Genomic DNA, 14,634 nt, shown 5'->3' with positions numbered 1-14,634 from the left:
GCACTGTGTCGCAGCGGTAGAGTTGCTGCCTTAGAGCGCTTGCAGCGCTGAAGACCCGGGTTCGATCCAGACTACGGGTGCTGTCCGTATGGAGTTTGTACGTTCTCCCTGTGACCTGCGTGGGATTTCTCCGAGATCTTCAGTTTCCTTCCACTCTCCAAAGATGTACAGGTTTGCAGGTTAATTGGCTTGGGTCTGTGTACTTGGTAGAAGTGTAAATTGTCCCTAGTGTGTGTAGGCTTGCATTAATGTCCGGGGACTGCTGGTCGGTGCGGACTCGGTGGGCCGAAGGGCCTGTTTCCGTGCTGTATCTCTAAACTAAATCTAAACTAAATAGATACCTTGCGAACCCTGATTTATGATTAATCAATTAAATTTAGAATAATTTGAGAGGACAGAAGTTGAATCACAAGCTTACGTTTGAACTTAGAGTAGCTATGAAGGAATAAGACAGAAACTGATCAAAGTAGAGGAGGCAAAACGTTTTCAGAATAGATTACATTCGAAGGTCTTCAAAGAAGAATTTGGTAGAATACAATTCCCCTGGATATGTGAAAAGTGCAAGAATTATACTCGATTAATTAAACAAACTTGGACATCAAGAGATGTGAGGAAGAACAAAGCTAAACTCTAAAACAATCACACAATCATACTTTATTAGCCAAGTATGTTTTACAACATTCGAAGAATTTCATTTGCCATACAGTTATACCAATAAAAAGCAACAGGACACACAAAATACATTTTAACATGAACATCCACCACATTGACTCCTCCACATTCCTCACTGTGATGGAAGGCAAAAGAAAGTTCAACCTCTCCCTTCTTTGTCCTTCAGCGGTTGGGGGCCTCTAACCTTCAGTTGACGGGACGATCTTACTCCCATAGCCGGCAGCGGGCCTTCCTCGTCGGAGCGATCCAGCTGCAACGGGGGGGGGGGGGGGATCTCAGCTCCCCCATGCCGGGCGATCTACCCTGGGTCGGGACTTGTCGAACATCGTGCAGCTTGGAGCTCCCAACTTCGGTCTCAACCCAAGACTGCAAGCTCCTTGATGTTAAAGTCCGTAGGCCGCGATTGGAGCGTCGATCCAGGCAAGGAATCGCACGCTGCGATGGTGTCCACGCCCCGCGGTGGGGCTCAAAGTCAGTCCCGGGCAAGGCCAGCTCCACAATGTTAGGCCGCAGAGCGACCAGAGATACGATCCGGAAAACAATCGCATCTCCGGCAAGGGAAGAGATTGAAAAAAAGTTTCCCCCGACCGCCCTCCCCAACCCCCCACATAAAACAAACCAGAGAACATTAACAGACTTTTAAAACTCAACAAAAATAACAAAAAAAGAACAGACAGACTGTAGGCGAGGCAGCCATCGCGGTGCCACCTGGTGTAAAGATATTTGTGGAAAGACAGCAAAGGGATGCTAAAAGTAGATCATGGCATAATGAGGGATGCAGGAAGAATGAGGGACGTGAAAATAATCATAATTAGGATTTATAAGCCATTTAAAAATAGAGATAAATGATCACACAAGTAAATAAACCTTGGAGCAGAAAGCTGTACTGAAGCATTTTTAGTTTGACCTAACAAAACTGTAGCAGGTAGGGTCCAACAGAGAGAAAATGCCAGGTTTTTCACTTTGGACCCGAGAAACGTAGTTTAAAGCCCTTTCTAAAAGGCAAGAAACTACAGGAAAAAAAGTGGAAAAGAGATTTCAGGATCAATGCATTGAAACCACTGAAAGTTCATATTCAGGATAAAAATATATAAAAAGCTAATATCAACCTTTCAGAGAGAAGAACAAGGAAGCTCTGCCAAGTAACATTCAAGAGGTAATAAGGGAGTTGACAAAGATTTCAGCAGCATGAGCTCAAGTCAAGTCAAGTCAAGTCAAGTTTATTTGTCACATACACTGAGGCAGGGGAGGTAGTAAGCAATGTTACAGTGGAGAAAAAGAGCTTTCTTACTGATTGCAAAGATATATGATCTGATGCTTATTTTTTGGTCAAATATAACACCAAGGATGTGAAAAGACCGACTCCATAGCATGCAATTACCAGGGAGAAGGACCTGGTTAGCAGCTAAAGAGCAGAGTTTGTGATGGGAACTGAATACAATGGCTCGGACTATCCTCGATCGGATTTTGCTGGCTTTACCTACCGCTAAACCTTATTCCCTTATCATGTATCACAAGTACATATGTATATGTACATGTACACATATCATGCACCCTGTAAATGGCTTGATTGGAACCTTGTATTGTCTTTCTGCTGACTGGATAGCACACGTGACAATAAACAAAACTGAACTGAACTAAACTGGCTTCAGACATGCCAGCATTTAGTTGAAGGAAACATAGACGCAGATAAGCAGATTGATGATTTAAAGACATTTGAAATACCAACAAAGATTTTTCTCTAATAAAATTGGTAAATTTCACAATTTGCTGCATTTTAAAAAGGCCCATCTCCCCATAGACAATCGCACCAATGGGGCAGTTATGGCACATGGCAAGGCACCCAGTACCAATATGCTCCTGATTTCACAAAATCACAGACCATTATTTGCCACTTTACTTATTTATGTAGATATCTATATTCTACATCAAATAGTGCTGACTTTCAAGGAAATCTAAATGTCCTACCTTTGTGCATTACAAATCAACCATCTTCAATTTTCTTACATGTAGGGCCATCGAGTCTACTGTGTTTATGCCTGTTCTCAGAGCAACCTATCAATCCTGATCCTTCACTTATTTCTCAGTGTTCTCTTCTCTCTCACGAGATCCATTAGATCCTCAACCATTTACACAAGGGGTAATTTACAAAAGTCAATGAACGTATCAATCAGAATATCATTGGAATGTGGAAGGAAACTAGAGGATCTAGGGAATACCCATGCATTCACAGGGGAAACCATACAGATAGTAGAGGTTGGAATGAACCTGGATCACTAAAGATGTAGGCAACTGCTCTACCTAGTCCCGCTGTGCACTCATTATCAAATACACAACTTTCATTGGCAGGTAACACTCTTTATAATTTAAAATAGAACATCAAAATATTGATTGTTTTTAATATTAACAGAATCCAGAATCTTTTCTGCACGCATTCCACCTTGATGACTTCCTTCCCAAAGGAAGTATAAGAAAATAACTGCAGATGCTGGTACAAATCGAAGGTATTCCCAAAGGAAGGTGACCAGAACTGCATGCAATACTCCAAATCTGGTCTCACCAACATGTGCACGTATAATGCTATAATACGTTATAATTCCTGTCTCCACTTATATCCTTCCTTTGTCCCGCCTCCATGACATCAGTCTAAAGAAGGGTCTCAACCCGAAACGTCGCCCATTCCTTCTCTCCTGAGATGCTGCCTGACCTGCTGAGTTACTCCAGCATTTTGTGAAATAAATACCATTGATTTGTACCAGCATCTGCAGTTATTTTCTTACACTACCTGTTGCTCCACTGCGATTTCTCCTCAAGGTATGTCTACTTTGAAGAAGTTCTCCTCCTCTCTTCGACGGGAGTTTAGCAACATGCTCTCTCGCTGCTCCCCCTCTGTTACCACATTTTGACAATAGTTCCTCTGTCCCTCTCTTCCCCTCCCCCTTCCCAGTTCTCCCTCTATCTTCCTGTCTCCACCTATATCCTTCCTTTGTCCTGCCCCCCTGACATCAGTCTGAAGAAGGGTCTCGACCCGAAACGTCACCCATTCCTTCCCTCCTGAGATGCAGCCTGACCTGCTGAGTTACTCCAGCATTTTGTGAAATAAATGCTATAATTATGATTGCCATTACCTGAACATAGTTGTCAATGCCTTCCTTGATAACATGCTTTAAGCTGCTGAGCATCATCACTTCAACTTGCAAAAGCCATTTCTCTACCATACCCTGTAAGTAAGAAGCCACATCGTTATTTTTAAACAAGATTGGAGATAATAGTTTTCAGATCTTATAGAACAAACTTATGTGAAGAATAAATAAGAGGAAATCATGGGGGCATAGGCACTGGTGTCTTTCAGTTTGTTGTCAAGAAACTCAAAGTAACAACAGATCTCTGAACATTTTTAAATCTCTTTAGAAAATAAAAACTTCCAAGATTTGTGGCAGGCACCTCGTGAAAGAAATAACTCCACTCATTCTCTGGATTTAAGAGCCCAATTACATTTCAGAGCCCAGTTGCATATAAGTCAAGTCAAGTCAAGTCAATTTTATTTGTATAGCACATTTAAAAACAACCCACGTTGACCAAAGTGCTGTACATCTGATTAGGTTCCAATGGAAAAAAAATGAAACATACAGTAGCAAGCAAACAGTTCACAGCGCCTCCTCAATGAGCCTCAAACGCTAGGGAGTAGAAATAGGTTTTGAGCCTGGACTTAAAGGAGTCGATGGAGGGGGCAGTTCTGATGCGGAGAGGGATGTTGTTCCACAGTCTAGGAGCTGCAACCGCAAAAGCGCGGTCACCCCTGAGCTTAAGCCTAGACCGCGGGATTAGCAAGTCTGCATATGATACAAAAGTGGGTGGTATTGCAGATAGTGAAGATGGTTGTGAAAAATTGCAGCACGATTTTGATCAGTTGGCCAGGTGGACTGAGGAATTTAATACAGAGAAATGTGAGGTGTTGCACTTTGGGAAGTCTAATGTGGGCAGGACCTACCCACACATTGGAAGGTACAGCTCTGGAGAGTGTTAAAGAGCAGAGAGATCTAGGAGTGCAGACACATAGTTCCTTGAAGGCAGGGTTGCAGGTAGATAGGATGGTCAAAAAGGCTTTTGGCACATTGGACTTCATCTATTAGAGTATTGAGTATAGAAGTTAGACAATAGACAATAAGTGCAGGAGTAGGCCATTCGGCCCTTTGACCAGCACCGCCATTAAATGTGATCATGGCTAATCATTCACAATGTAGCCCGTTCCTGCCCTCTCCTGCTATCATTTTTAAAAATTTTTTTTAAAATTATTTAAATTTTAACAAAGCACAGGAAGGAAGGAAAGGAGGAAGGAAAGGAGGAAAAGAAGGAGGGAGAGAAAGAGAGAAAGAGAGAAAGAGAGAAAGAGAGAGAGAGAGAAAGAGAAAGAGAGAGAGAGAGAGAGCGAGAGAGAGAGAGAGAGAGAGAGAGAGAGAGAGAGAGAAAGAGAGAAAGAGAGAAAGAGAGAGTGAGTGAGTGAGTGAGTGAGTGAGTGAGTGAGTGAGTGAGTGAGTGAGTGAGTGAGTGAGTGAGTGAGTGAGTGAGTGAGTGAGTGAGAGAGAAAGAAAGAAAGAAAGAAAGAAAGAAAGAAAGAAAGAAAGAAAGAAAGAAAGAAAGAAAGAAAGAAAGAAAGAAAGAAAGAAAGAAAGAAAGAAAGAAAGAAAGAAAGAAAGAAAGAAAGAAAGAAAGAAAGAAAGAAAGAAAGAAAGAAAGAAAGAAAGAAAGAAAGAAAGAAAGAAAGAAAGAAAGAAAGAAAGAAAGAAAGAAAGAAAGAAAGAAAGAAAGAAAGAAAGAAAGAAAGAAAGAAAGAAAGAAAGAAAGAAAGAAGGAAAGAAAGAAAGAAAGAAAGAAAGAAAGAAAGAAAGAAAGAAAGAAAGAAAGTAAGTAAGTAAGTGAAGGGGAAATGATTTAATAGGAATCCAAGGGGTAACTTTTTCACACAAAGGGCGGTGGCTGTATGGAACAAGCTGCCAAAGGAGGTAGTTGAGGCAGGGACTATCACAACTTTTAAGAAACAGTTAGAGAGGTCAATGGATAGGACAGGTTCGTAGGGATATGGACCAAATGCGGGCAGGTGGGACTAGTGTAGCTGGGACATGTTGGCCGGTGTGGGCAAATTGGGCCAAAGAGTCTGTGTCCACGCTGCATGACTCTACGACTCACACTCTGGCAGCCCCAATTCACAACTAAAAATGAAAGTGTCTTTCGTGTCTGTTTGGAACGTAGTTAAGAGAGTTGGAAGAAATTTCACACCACATGCCTTTCAAAGACAAAAAAGCTGGAAGTTAGTTCATGAGATGTCACATCTTGGCCTGTGGGTTGTGTTTAGACCAGCATTGGCAAAACCTGATGCCTTGCACTCAGACCACCCTGGGCACTTACCGACAGATGCCACTGTCAAAGGGAATGTATCCGCCTCCAAATGTCATGATCCAGATATATTTAGAAACAGTTGAAATAAAATGTAATGAATAACATAATGTCCCTATCCAGTTCTCATCACATGATAGACATTGATCATCACGTAACCCTGAGATACAGTCCTGGTGGATAAAGGGTTCTCACTGGCACTACTGCAATATCAATGTTGTCTTTTCAAGAACCGGTACTTGCAGACTGGTCAGTAAGACTTTTTGAACTACAATAAGTCCTCTCTCCCACTGTTGCTAGAGACAAGGATGTGCACAGAGTTATTGGAACTGACCCGGAAGAAAATATGTTCAGGTTCCAGACTTGGGGAATAGAAAATGCTTGCATTATAAGATGGAAACTCTTGGGTTTCTTTTCAAAAAAAGTTTAATATATTTTTCTTAATAAATTGGTTGGATAAAACAAAATACATTTCCTGTGAATGGTCTGTGAATGATCTGATCCCAAAGAAGTTATGCACCACTATTCTATACCCTTCTGCAATGTATATACAATGAAATTTTACCTAATTAAATAGGCTCCTTCACCCTTTTACAGACATCTTTAGAAATTACAACTGTTTGTTCATCACTAATATTGTAATTTAATTTTTAAAGTGCTTTTTACAGGTGTCAAAGAAAACAGATGTTTTATATGTTTAAATATGTGATAGACAAATATTTCCTTTGAAGGAAACAATTGATACATGAAGTTTATTTAAATTATGATTTTCAAAAGTTTTAAAGTTAAAAGAATAACCAATAATCTTTTGTAAAATTGACCCTTGTCCTTATTATGGATTGTTGCACAATCATTGAGGAATAGTTCATAGGCACAAGATTAAGATGTGTACCTTAGCTTTTGCTGGGTTGATACTTTTAACAAGGGGTACGATTTCTTCCTCAGAGCTAACCATTCCTGTGATTTGAAGCTGATCGGTGAACTGAAGTCTTGCTATCCCTTCAAAGCATTTCTTCAGATGTGGCTGGACTCTGAGTGGGTCTTTGGTTTCCGAAAGAATTTCAAGCAACTCATCATTAGACAAGAAAAAAAACCTGTAGTGGGGGAGGAAAAAAGAACTCAGGACCAAGAATACAAGAAAATAAATAGTGATTTAGTTTGCTCTTAACATTTCACGATAAAGTGACGAGAATCCCATTCTTTCTTCTCTTTGGATTCTCTCATTCTAGCTCACATTCCCTTTATTTGACCAAATGCTAATAGTTTAAACAAAGGTTTTAGTTCAAGCAGTATCGGCAGAAGAATACTTGTTGGTATTGAATCCGAAAATATTTTCAGGGCAGATGCAAATGAATGCGGCCTTTCAAGAGATTAGAACGTTTCCAGTCGGAGAGTGGAGCAGAATAGCAGAGGGAAGATTTGAAAGAGCACCATTAAAAAGCAAAACTAGTCCGTTCCTAGCCTGGAGGCAGGACAGCTGGAAAAGTCCCTTTATTTAGGAGTATGGCTGAGAAAGCAGTTCTGATTGTAAATTGCAATACGCCAGCCAATAAAATAAAGGTAAGATACAGTGGAGCGGCCCTTGTAGGAGTGGTGGTGCCTGAGGAATAAATGCTGAGGCTTTGGCTTGTGAGACGTTTGCAAGGAGGCTGAGCAGAGGTGAAGGTAAGAATAGGAAAGGTCCTTTAACTTTACTTCTCAGACAGTGCAGTTGGGACAGCAGTTCGGGCAGTAGTATGTTCCTCTTGCAGGATGGGGAGACTCCCCTGCGGAAACTGCTCTCAGCTGCAGCTCCAGACTGACGGTGTCAAGGAACTATAACTGGGGTTGAACACATCCAGGATCATCCAGGATGTTGAGTATCATAGATAGGAATTTTGGATGGGTAGTCACACCTAAGGTGCAAGATGCAGGTAGTTGGGTGACCACCAGGAGAGGTAAAGGGGGCAGGCAGCCTGGGCCGTTCCCCTCAGTAAGAGATATACCTCTTTGGATTCTGTTGGGGGGCATGCCCTTTCAGCGGGCAGCAGCGGCCGGTGGTGCAGCGGTAGAGCTACTGCCTTACAGCTCCAGAGACCCGGTTCTATCCTGACTACGGGTGCTGTCTGTACAGAGTTTATACATTCTCCCCGTGACGTAGGTTTTCTCCGAGATCTTTGGTTTCCTTCCACACTCCAAAGACATATGGGTTTGTAGGTTAATTGGTTTGGTATAAACGTATAAATGTAAAATTGGCCAGAGTGTGTGTGAGATAGTGTTAATGTGTGGGGATGGCTGGTCGGTGCGGATTCGGTGGGCTGAAGGGCCTGTTTCCGCGCTGTATCACTAAACTAAACTAAACTAGACTAAAGCAGCATCCAGGCACTGTGACAGGCTCTGAGGCTCAGCAGGACAGGTGGAGTCAGACAGAACAATAGTGTAGGAGACTCAGTCGTTAGTGTGACAAACAGGAGAGTCTGTGACTGAAAACGAAAAGCCAAGATGATGTATTGCCTGCTGGGTATCATGGTCAAGGATGTTTCCAAATGATGCAGAACATTCTCAAGGGGGAGGGTGAGCAGCCAGAAGATTGTTGTGCACACTGGTACTAACAATATAGATAGAAAAAGGGATTCTACAGTATATGAAGAACAAGAGTGTACGATACAATATGGTCCCCTTAGAGATCAGCATGGCTGTCTCTGTGGAGTCACAGGGGATATGTGAGATTTGCAATGAATACTTCTCATCAGATTTTACTGTAGGGAAAATCATAGAAGCGAAGGAATTGAAGCAAATGATTGGTAATATGTATATGGTCCAATACATCACAAAGAGGTGGCATTGGCTGCCTGCAGATTTATGTTGGGGCATAGGGAAAGCTGAGAAATTTAGAAAGCTTCACTGAGCCCAGGTCGTTGACAGGAAAATGCAGAACAATTCACAGGGTACAGATCGCACCATAGGTCATATAGGACTCAATCATTCAAAGCACAAGACTAAGGCCCTTTTAAATGGCTTGGGAACCACAACCTTCATAACTTACTGCATGAGAATCTGTTCCCTATAAAACAAAAATGTGATATATATCACTGAGGATTTTATGACTATCCAGCAGAAAGATGGAGGAACGAGTCCTTAAACATGAATGGAGTTTCAATGTGGTGTGAAGGAAACCAAAGACAGTGAAGATAGAGGATCAAATGGGAGAGGGCAGGAACGGGGTACTGATTGTGGATGATCAGCCACGATGACAGTGAATGGCGGTGCTGGCTCAAAGGGTCGAATGGCCTACTCCTGCACCTATTGTCTATTGTCTAAATGATATGGAGAAATAAATTAACACTAGAATACATGCTAACCAAATAGACTTGATTATAAGCTGCAAGTACAGGAATCCCAATTAGAAGTAGAGAGAATCTTGATTTCATCTCAGAAGCAAAATTTAGAGCTTAGATGATGGAAAAGGTGTAATAAAAGAGCAGGTTTTTCAAAATGCCAAAAAGGAAAGGAGTGAATGATGCGTTTTGTAATGAAATTGTTTGAAAGGTGGTGGAAATAACTGAGGTTGATCTGTAGAATGTGATGGTTCTTGAGATGATTGTGCAATCCTAACTTGAATATGGGATAGATAGGACAAATAAAACAGAGTGCAAAGTGTATGATTTAGAGCCACAACATTGCTGCTGGGAAATAAAAGGAAGATATTTCAGTAATTCTGCTGCAGGAGTTGTCCCCACGAAATAAAAAGCAATAGAATGGAAACATTGATTACACCCTTGGCATATAAAGCAATGGACCAGATGTTGGGAGATGGCATTAATAGAGTGCACACTGGTTCACATATCCAAGGTGGGCTGAATGGCCTGTTTGCATGTTGTATGACTCTATGCCAGCCCATACAGGAAGTTGTCAGAGGAGGAGGAAATACATATAATCAAGAACCATCAAACCTCAGTTCCAGTCTGAAGAAGGGTCTCGACCTGTAAAGCCACCCATTCCTTCTCTCCAGAGATGCTGCCCGTCCCGCTGAGTTACTGCAGCATTTTGTGTCTATCTTTAGTTCCAGTAATATTAGTTTGTTCACTGACCCCACTCGTGTCTCACAAACATTGTTAGCTGAATAACCTTCTGCTATTCCAATTCATTCTGTAGTTTCAGACATGTTACTGAAGCACCCTGCATTAATTGTGCACCAGCTACAGGACCCCATCCTGCAATTTGCAGCTGGGTGTGCAGGAGAGGGTATAATCTATAGTAGAACCTATCGTTGAGCTTTTGCTACCACTGAATGCCTTTAGATTTCTGAGGTGAGCAGTACTGGGAGGCCAGATTGCTGATTTTAAGTTAAACAAAAAAAAATTAAACAATTCAGTAACTGCATCCATCTATCTTTCATATCTGTTGTGAATATTGGTTTATTTTTGCAATGCGTGTAATGAAATCAAGATCAGGAAACTTCCAAAAAAGTCCATTTATATTTTAGATTATTTTCTGATATTACCCCAATATCAAATACAGCAAAGATAGACACAAAAAGCTGGAGTAATTCAGCGGGACAGGCAGCATCTCTGGAGAGAAGGAATGGGTGATGTTTCGGGTCGAGACTCTTCTTCAGACCCGACCTGAAACGTCATCCATTGCTTCTCTCCAGGGATGCTGCCTTCCAGCATCTATCTTCGGGTCAAACCAGCATCTGCAGTTCCTTCCCACACATCTAATATAGCAACTTTTATTATACTACCATGAACCTATAATTCTATTCCTCTTTAATAAAGTAGCCCAGTATATTTGTAAAAGGGATCTCTTACCTCGGGAAATAGAGCCTTTTCTTCTCCAGGTATAAATTAAGGCCCTTCTGGATATCCTCCAAGAGAACATTAGCCTCTAACAATCTTTCCAACATATTTGGCTGAGCTGTAGCTTGCAAGACACGAGTATCTTTTACCTTGTAACAACATTAACAAAATGCATTAGAAAACATGCCTCGTACAACATCTCATTGACTTTAGACTTTACTTTACTTTAGTGATACTGCGCGGAAACAGGCCCTTCAGCTCACGCCAACCAGCAATCACCTTGTACACTCGCACTACCCTAAACACTAGGGAGAATTTATATTTTTTACTGAAGCCAATTGACCTTCAAACCTGTACGTCTTTCGAGAGTGGGAGGAAGCCTGAGCTCCCGGAGAAAACCCACGAGGTCACAGGGAGAACGTACAAACCTCAATACAGACAGCACCCAAAGTCAGGATCGAACCGGGGTCTCCGTGATGTAAGGCAGCAACTCTACCGCTGCGCCACCGTGCCGCCTCGAAATATTAGAGTCATTGACAACATTAAAAGTTACACATACTCAGAATACAATATTTAATCTGAGACTATGCACAGTGTAAATTAATTATACTCTAAAATGTCCCTGGGCAGCAATTTTACTGCGCCACTGGGTGTAATTATGCATCTAACATTTTGTTATAACTTGAAAATAATGCTGGTCATCTAATAGGGACAACTGAGACAATAAATGAAGATATTTTTTGCGTATTCATTGATAAGGTGTAGGCATTCAGGAATGGACAGTTATGAATGGACAATAAAATGGAGTACAAGTACTTAGTTTCCTGAAATTTGTGTCGCAGGTAGACAGAGCCGTGAAGAAGGCTTGTGGTCTGCTGGCCTTCATCAGCCAAGGAATTGAGTACAGAAATTGGGACTTCATGTTACATTTGCACCAGACATTGGTGAGGCCTCGCTTGGAATATTTTAAAAGATATTTGAATGTGTACATGTCTAGGAAAGATTTGGAGAGATATGGGCTAAATGTGGGACTAGCTTAGATGGGGCATCTTGGTCATTATGGGCAAGTTCGGCAGAAGGGCCTGTTTCCAAGCAGTTTGACTCTATGACTCTTATAAATGTTTGTCATGTACTGTTAAATATACTGTTATCTTTAAGAAATATTTGTTAGTTTCACATCCCCACCTCAGTAACACCTGCAAAGAAGATGGGGATGTCTTGAAAGTGATCCACTGTTGTGAACTAGTGGCACCTTATTATATTTGGAAATAGTCATCAGTTTGTATCACAGCAAGTGAAAGAGGGTACTTCACAGAAAAGGCCGGGGCGAAAGATATCAAAGGACGAGTGGAAATGCTCCCCTTCATTGCAATTCCCAATTCAGAATTAGCAAAGTTTGACAAAGGTACAGGAGCAGACCAGGGAACAAAATTTAAAAGGAAGCAAGCAGAAAATAATTCCTGAAAATAGGGAAAACCAAATAAATATTAAAAGTTCAAAGCATTTCGATTAGGCATGGCAGAAATTCTGTACCTGCAGCTCAACATTAACGTAGAAAAATACTAGAAAGCCAAGCTTTGAAAGCTTTCCCCAACTTCCTAAGTTTTTGGGATGCTATAGGAAATACGTAGTGTAGAAAGGAACTGCAGATAGACACAAAACCGAAGATAGACACAAAATGCTGGAGTAACTCAGCGGGACAGACAGCATCTCTGGATAGAAGAAATCGGTGATGTTTTGGGGCGAGACCCTTCTTCAGATAAATACATAGTATTTATTTCACCGCCTGAAATCAATATTAAATTTTGGATTGATGAGATGGATGATTAACTTACTGCTTCAAACATGATGTCTTTCCAGTAGCCATCTACAATACCGAACTTCACACCTTCTTCTGGCATTTGAGCAATGATGTCCTCAGAGCTAAAGATAGGCTCCAGGTAAAGCCAGGTGGCCTGGCATTTCAACCAGGCATCAAGAATATTCTGCATCAGGACTAGCTTGTCCTCCCATATCTAGATTGTTGAAAGTTAAACACAGCATAATTGTTACACTGAGTGCTTCTAATATTTTTTTTTAAATAAACAACACCTTGTCTGTGTTATTAATGCACAAAAAATAGTTTTTAAAAGATCATATCTACTGATGAACATGAAATATAGCTTGAAGATAGGCACAAAATGTTGGAGTAACTCAGCCAGACAGGCAGCATCTCTGGAGAAAAGGTATGCAAGGTAAATCCAAGTCAGCATGGATTTATGAAAGGGAAATCATGCTTGACTAATCTTCTGGAAATTTTTGAGGATGACAAGTAAAATTGATGAAGGGGAGCCAGTGGATGTAGTGTATCTAGACTTTCAGAAAGCCTTTGATAAGGTCCCACACGAGAGATTGGTGAGCAAAATTAGAGCACATGGTATTGGGGGTAGGGTGTGGACATGGATAGAGAATTGGTTGGCAGACAGGAAGCAAAGAATAAGAGTAAACGGGTCCTTTTCAGAATGGCAGGCAGTGGCGAGTGGAGTGCCACAAGGCTCAGTGTTGGGGCCGCAACTGTTTACCATATATATTAATGATTTGGATGAAGGAATTAGAAGTAACACTAGCATGTTTGCGGATGACACAAAGCTGGGTGACAGTGTGAACTGCGAAGAGGATGTTAGGAGGTTGCAGGGTGACCTGGACAGGTTGAGTGAGTGGGCAGATGCATGGCAGATGCAGTTAAATGTAGATAAATGTGAGGTTATCCACTTTGGCGGCAAAAATAAGGAGGCAGATTATCTCAATGGTGTCAGGTTAGATAAGGAGGAAGTGCAGCGAGACCTGGGTGTCCTTGTACACCAGACACTGAAAGTTGGCGTGCAGGTACAGCAGGCAGTGAAGAAAGCTAATGGCATGTTTGCCTTCATAACAAGAGGATTTCAGTATAGGAGTAAAGAGGTTCTTCTGCAGTTGTATAGGGCCCTGGTGAGACCATATCGGGAGTATTGTGTGCAGTTTTGGTCTCCTAATTTGAGGAAGGACATCCTTGTAATTGAGGCAGTGCAGCGTAGGTTTGCGAGATTGATCCTTGGGATGGCAGTACTGCATTATGAGGAAAGATTGAAAAGACTAGGCTTGTATTCACTGGAGTTTAGAACGTTGAGAGGAGATCTTATGGAGACATAAAATTATAAAAGGGCTGGACAAGCTAGATGCAGGAAAAATGTTCCCCATGTTGGGCGAGTCCAGAACCAAGGGCCTTTTAAAACTGAGGTGAGAAGGAACTTTTCACCCAAAGAGTTGTGAATTTGTGGAATTCTCTGCCACAGAGGGCAGTGGAGGCCAAATCACTGGATGGATTTAAGAGAGAGTTAGATAGAGCTCATGGGGCGAGTGGAATCAAGGGATATGGGGAGAGGGCAGGCACGGGTTATTGATCAGCCACGATCACAATGAATATCGGTGCTGGCTCGAAGGGCCGAATGGCCTCCTCCTTCACCTATTTTCTATGTTTCTATGTTTCTATGTATGGGTGACATTTCAGGTCGAACCCTTCTTCAGACTGATGTCAGGGGGGAAGGAGATGCATTGATAAGGAAGAGTGAAGGTGTGAAAACAGGGCAAAGGGAATGTAGATCAAGGCAAATGTAGAATAGATCTTTGTTAGCTAGGAGAAGGTAACAACAAAGCAAACAGAGATAAAATGTAGTCGGAGACAGTAAGACTGGTCGGAGAACTGGGAAGGGGGAGGAATGAAGAGAGAGGGAAGGCAAGGGTTACTTGAAGTTAGAGAAGTCAATGTTCATAC

At 41.7% G+C, this 14,634-nt stretch overlaps 1 protein-coding gene across 1 annotated transcript in view; it reads right to left on the bottom strand.

Annotated features, from left to right (window-relative positions):
- Window positions 1–14,634, bottom strand: part of dnah3 (dynein axonemal heavy chain 3) — a 174,413-nt gene that overhangs the window by 82,567 nt on the left and 77,212 nt on the right. The window contains exons 23-26 of the mRNA XM_078418267.1: window positions 12,680–12,859; window positions 10,857–10,993; window positions 6,959–7,160; window positions 3,801–3,893 (exon numbers count right to left, since the gene is read on the bottom strand). Of these exons, the coding sequence (XP_078274393.1) occupies window positions 3,801–3,893; window positions 6,959–7,160; window positions 10,857–10,993; window positions 12,680–12,859 (612 nt within the window). The remainder of the gene's footprint in view (window positions 1–3,800; window positions 3,894–6,958; window positions 7,161–10,856; window positions 10,994–12,679; window positions 12,860–14,634) is intronic.

This window comes from Rhinoraja longicauda, chromosome 21, assembly GCF_053455715.1.
Source record: "Rhinoraja longicauda isolate Sanriku21f chromosome 21, sRhiLon1.1, whole genome shotgun sequence".
Taxonomy (NCBI): Eukaryota; Metazoa; Chordata; class Chondrichthyes; order Rajiformes; family Arhynchobatidae; genus Rhinoraja; species Rhinoraja longicauda.
Note: the sequence above shows the minus strand (reverse complement) of the source record. Positions and strands in the feature narration are given on the sequence as shown.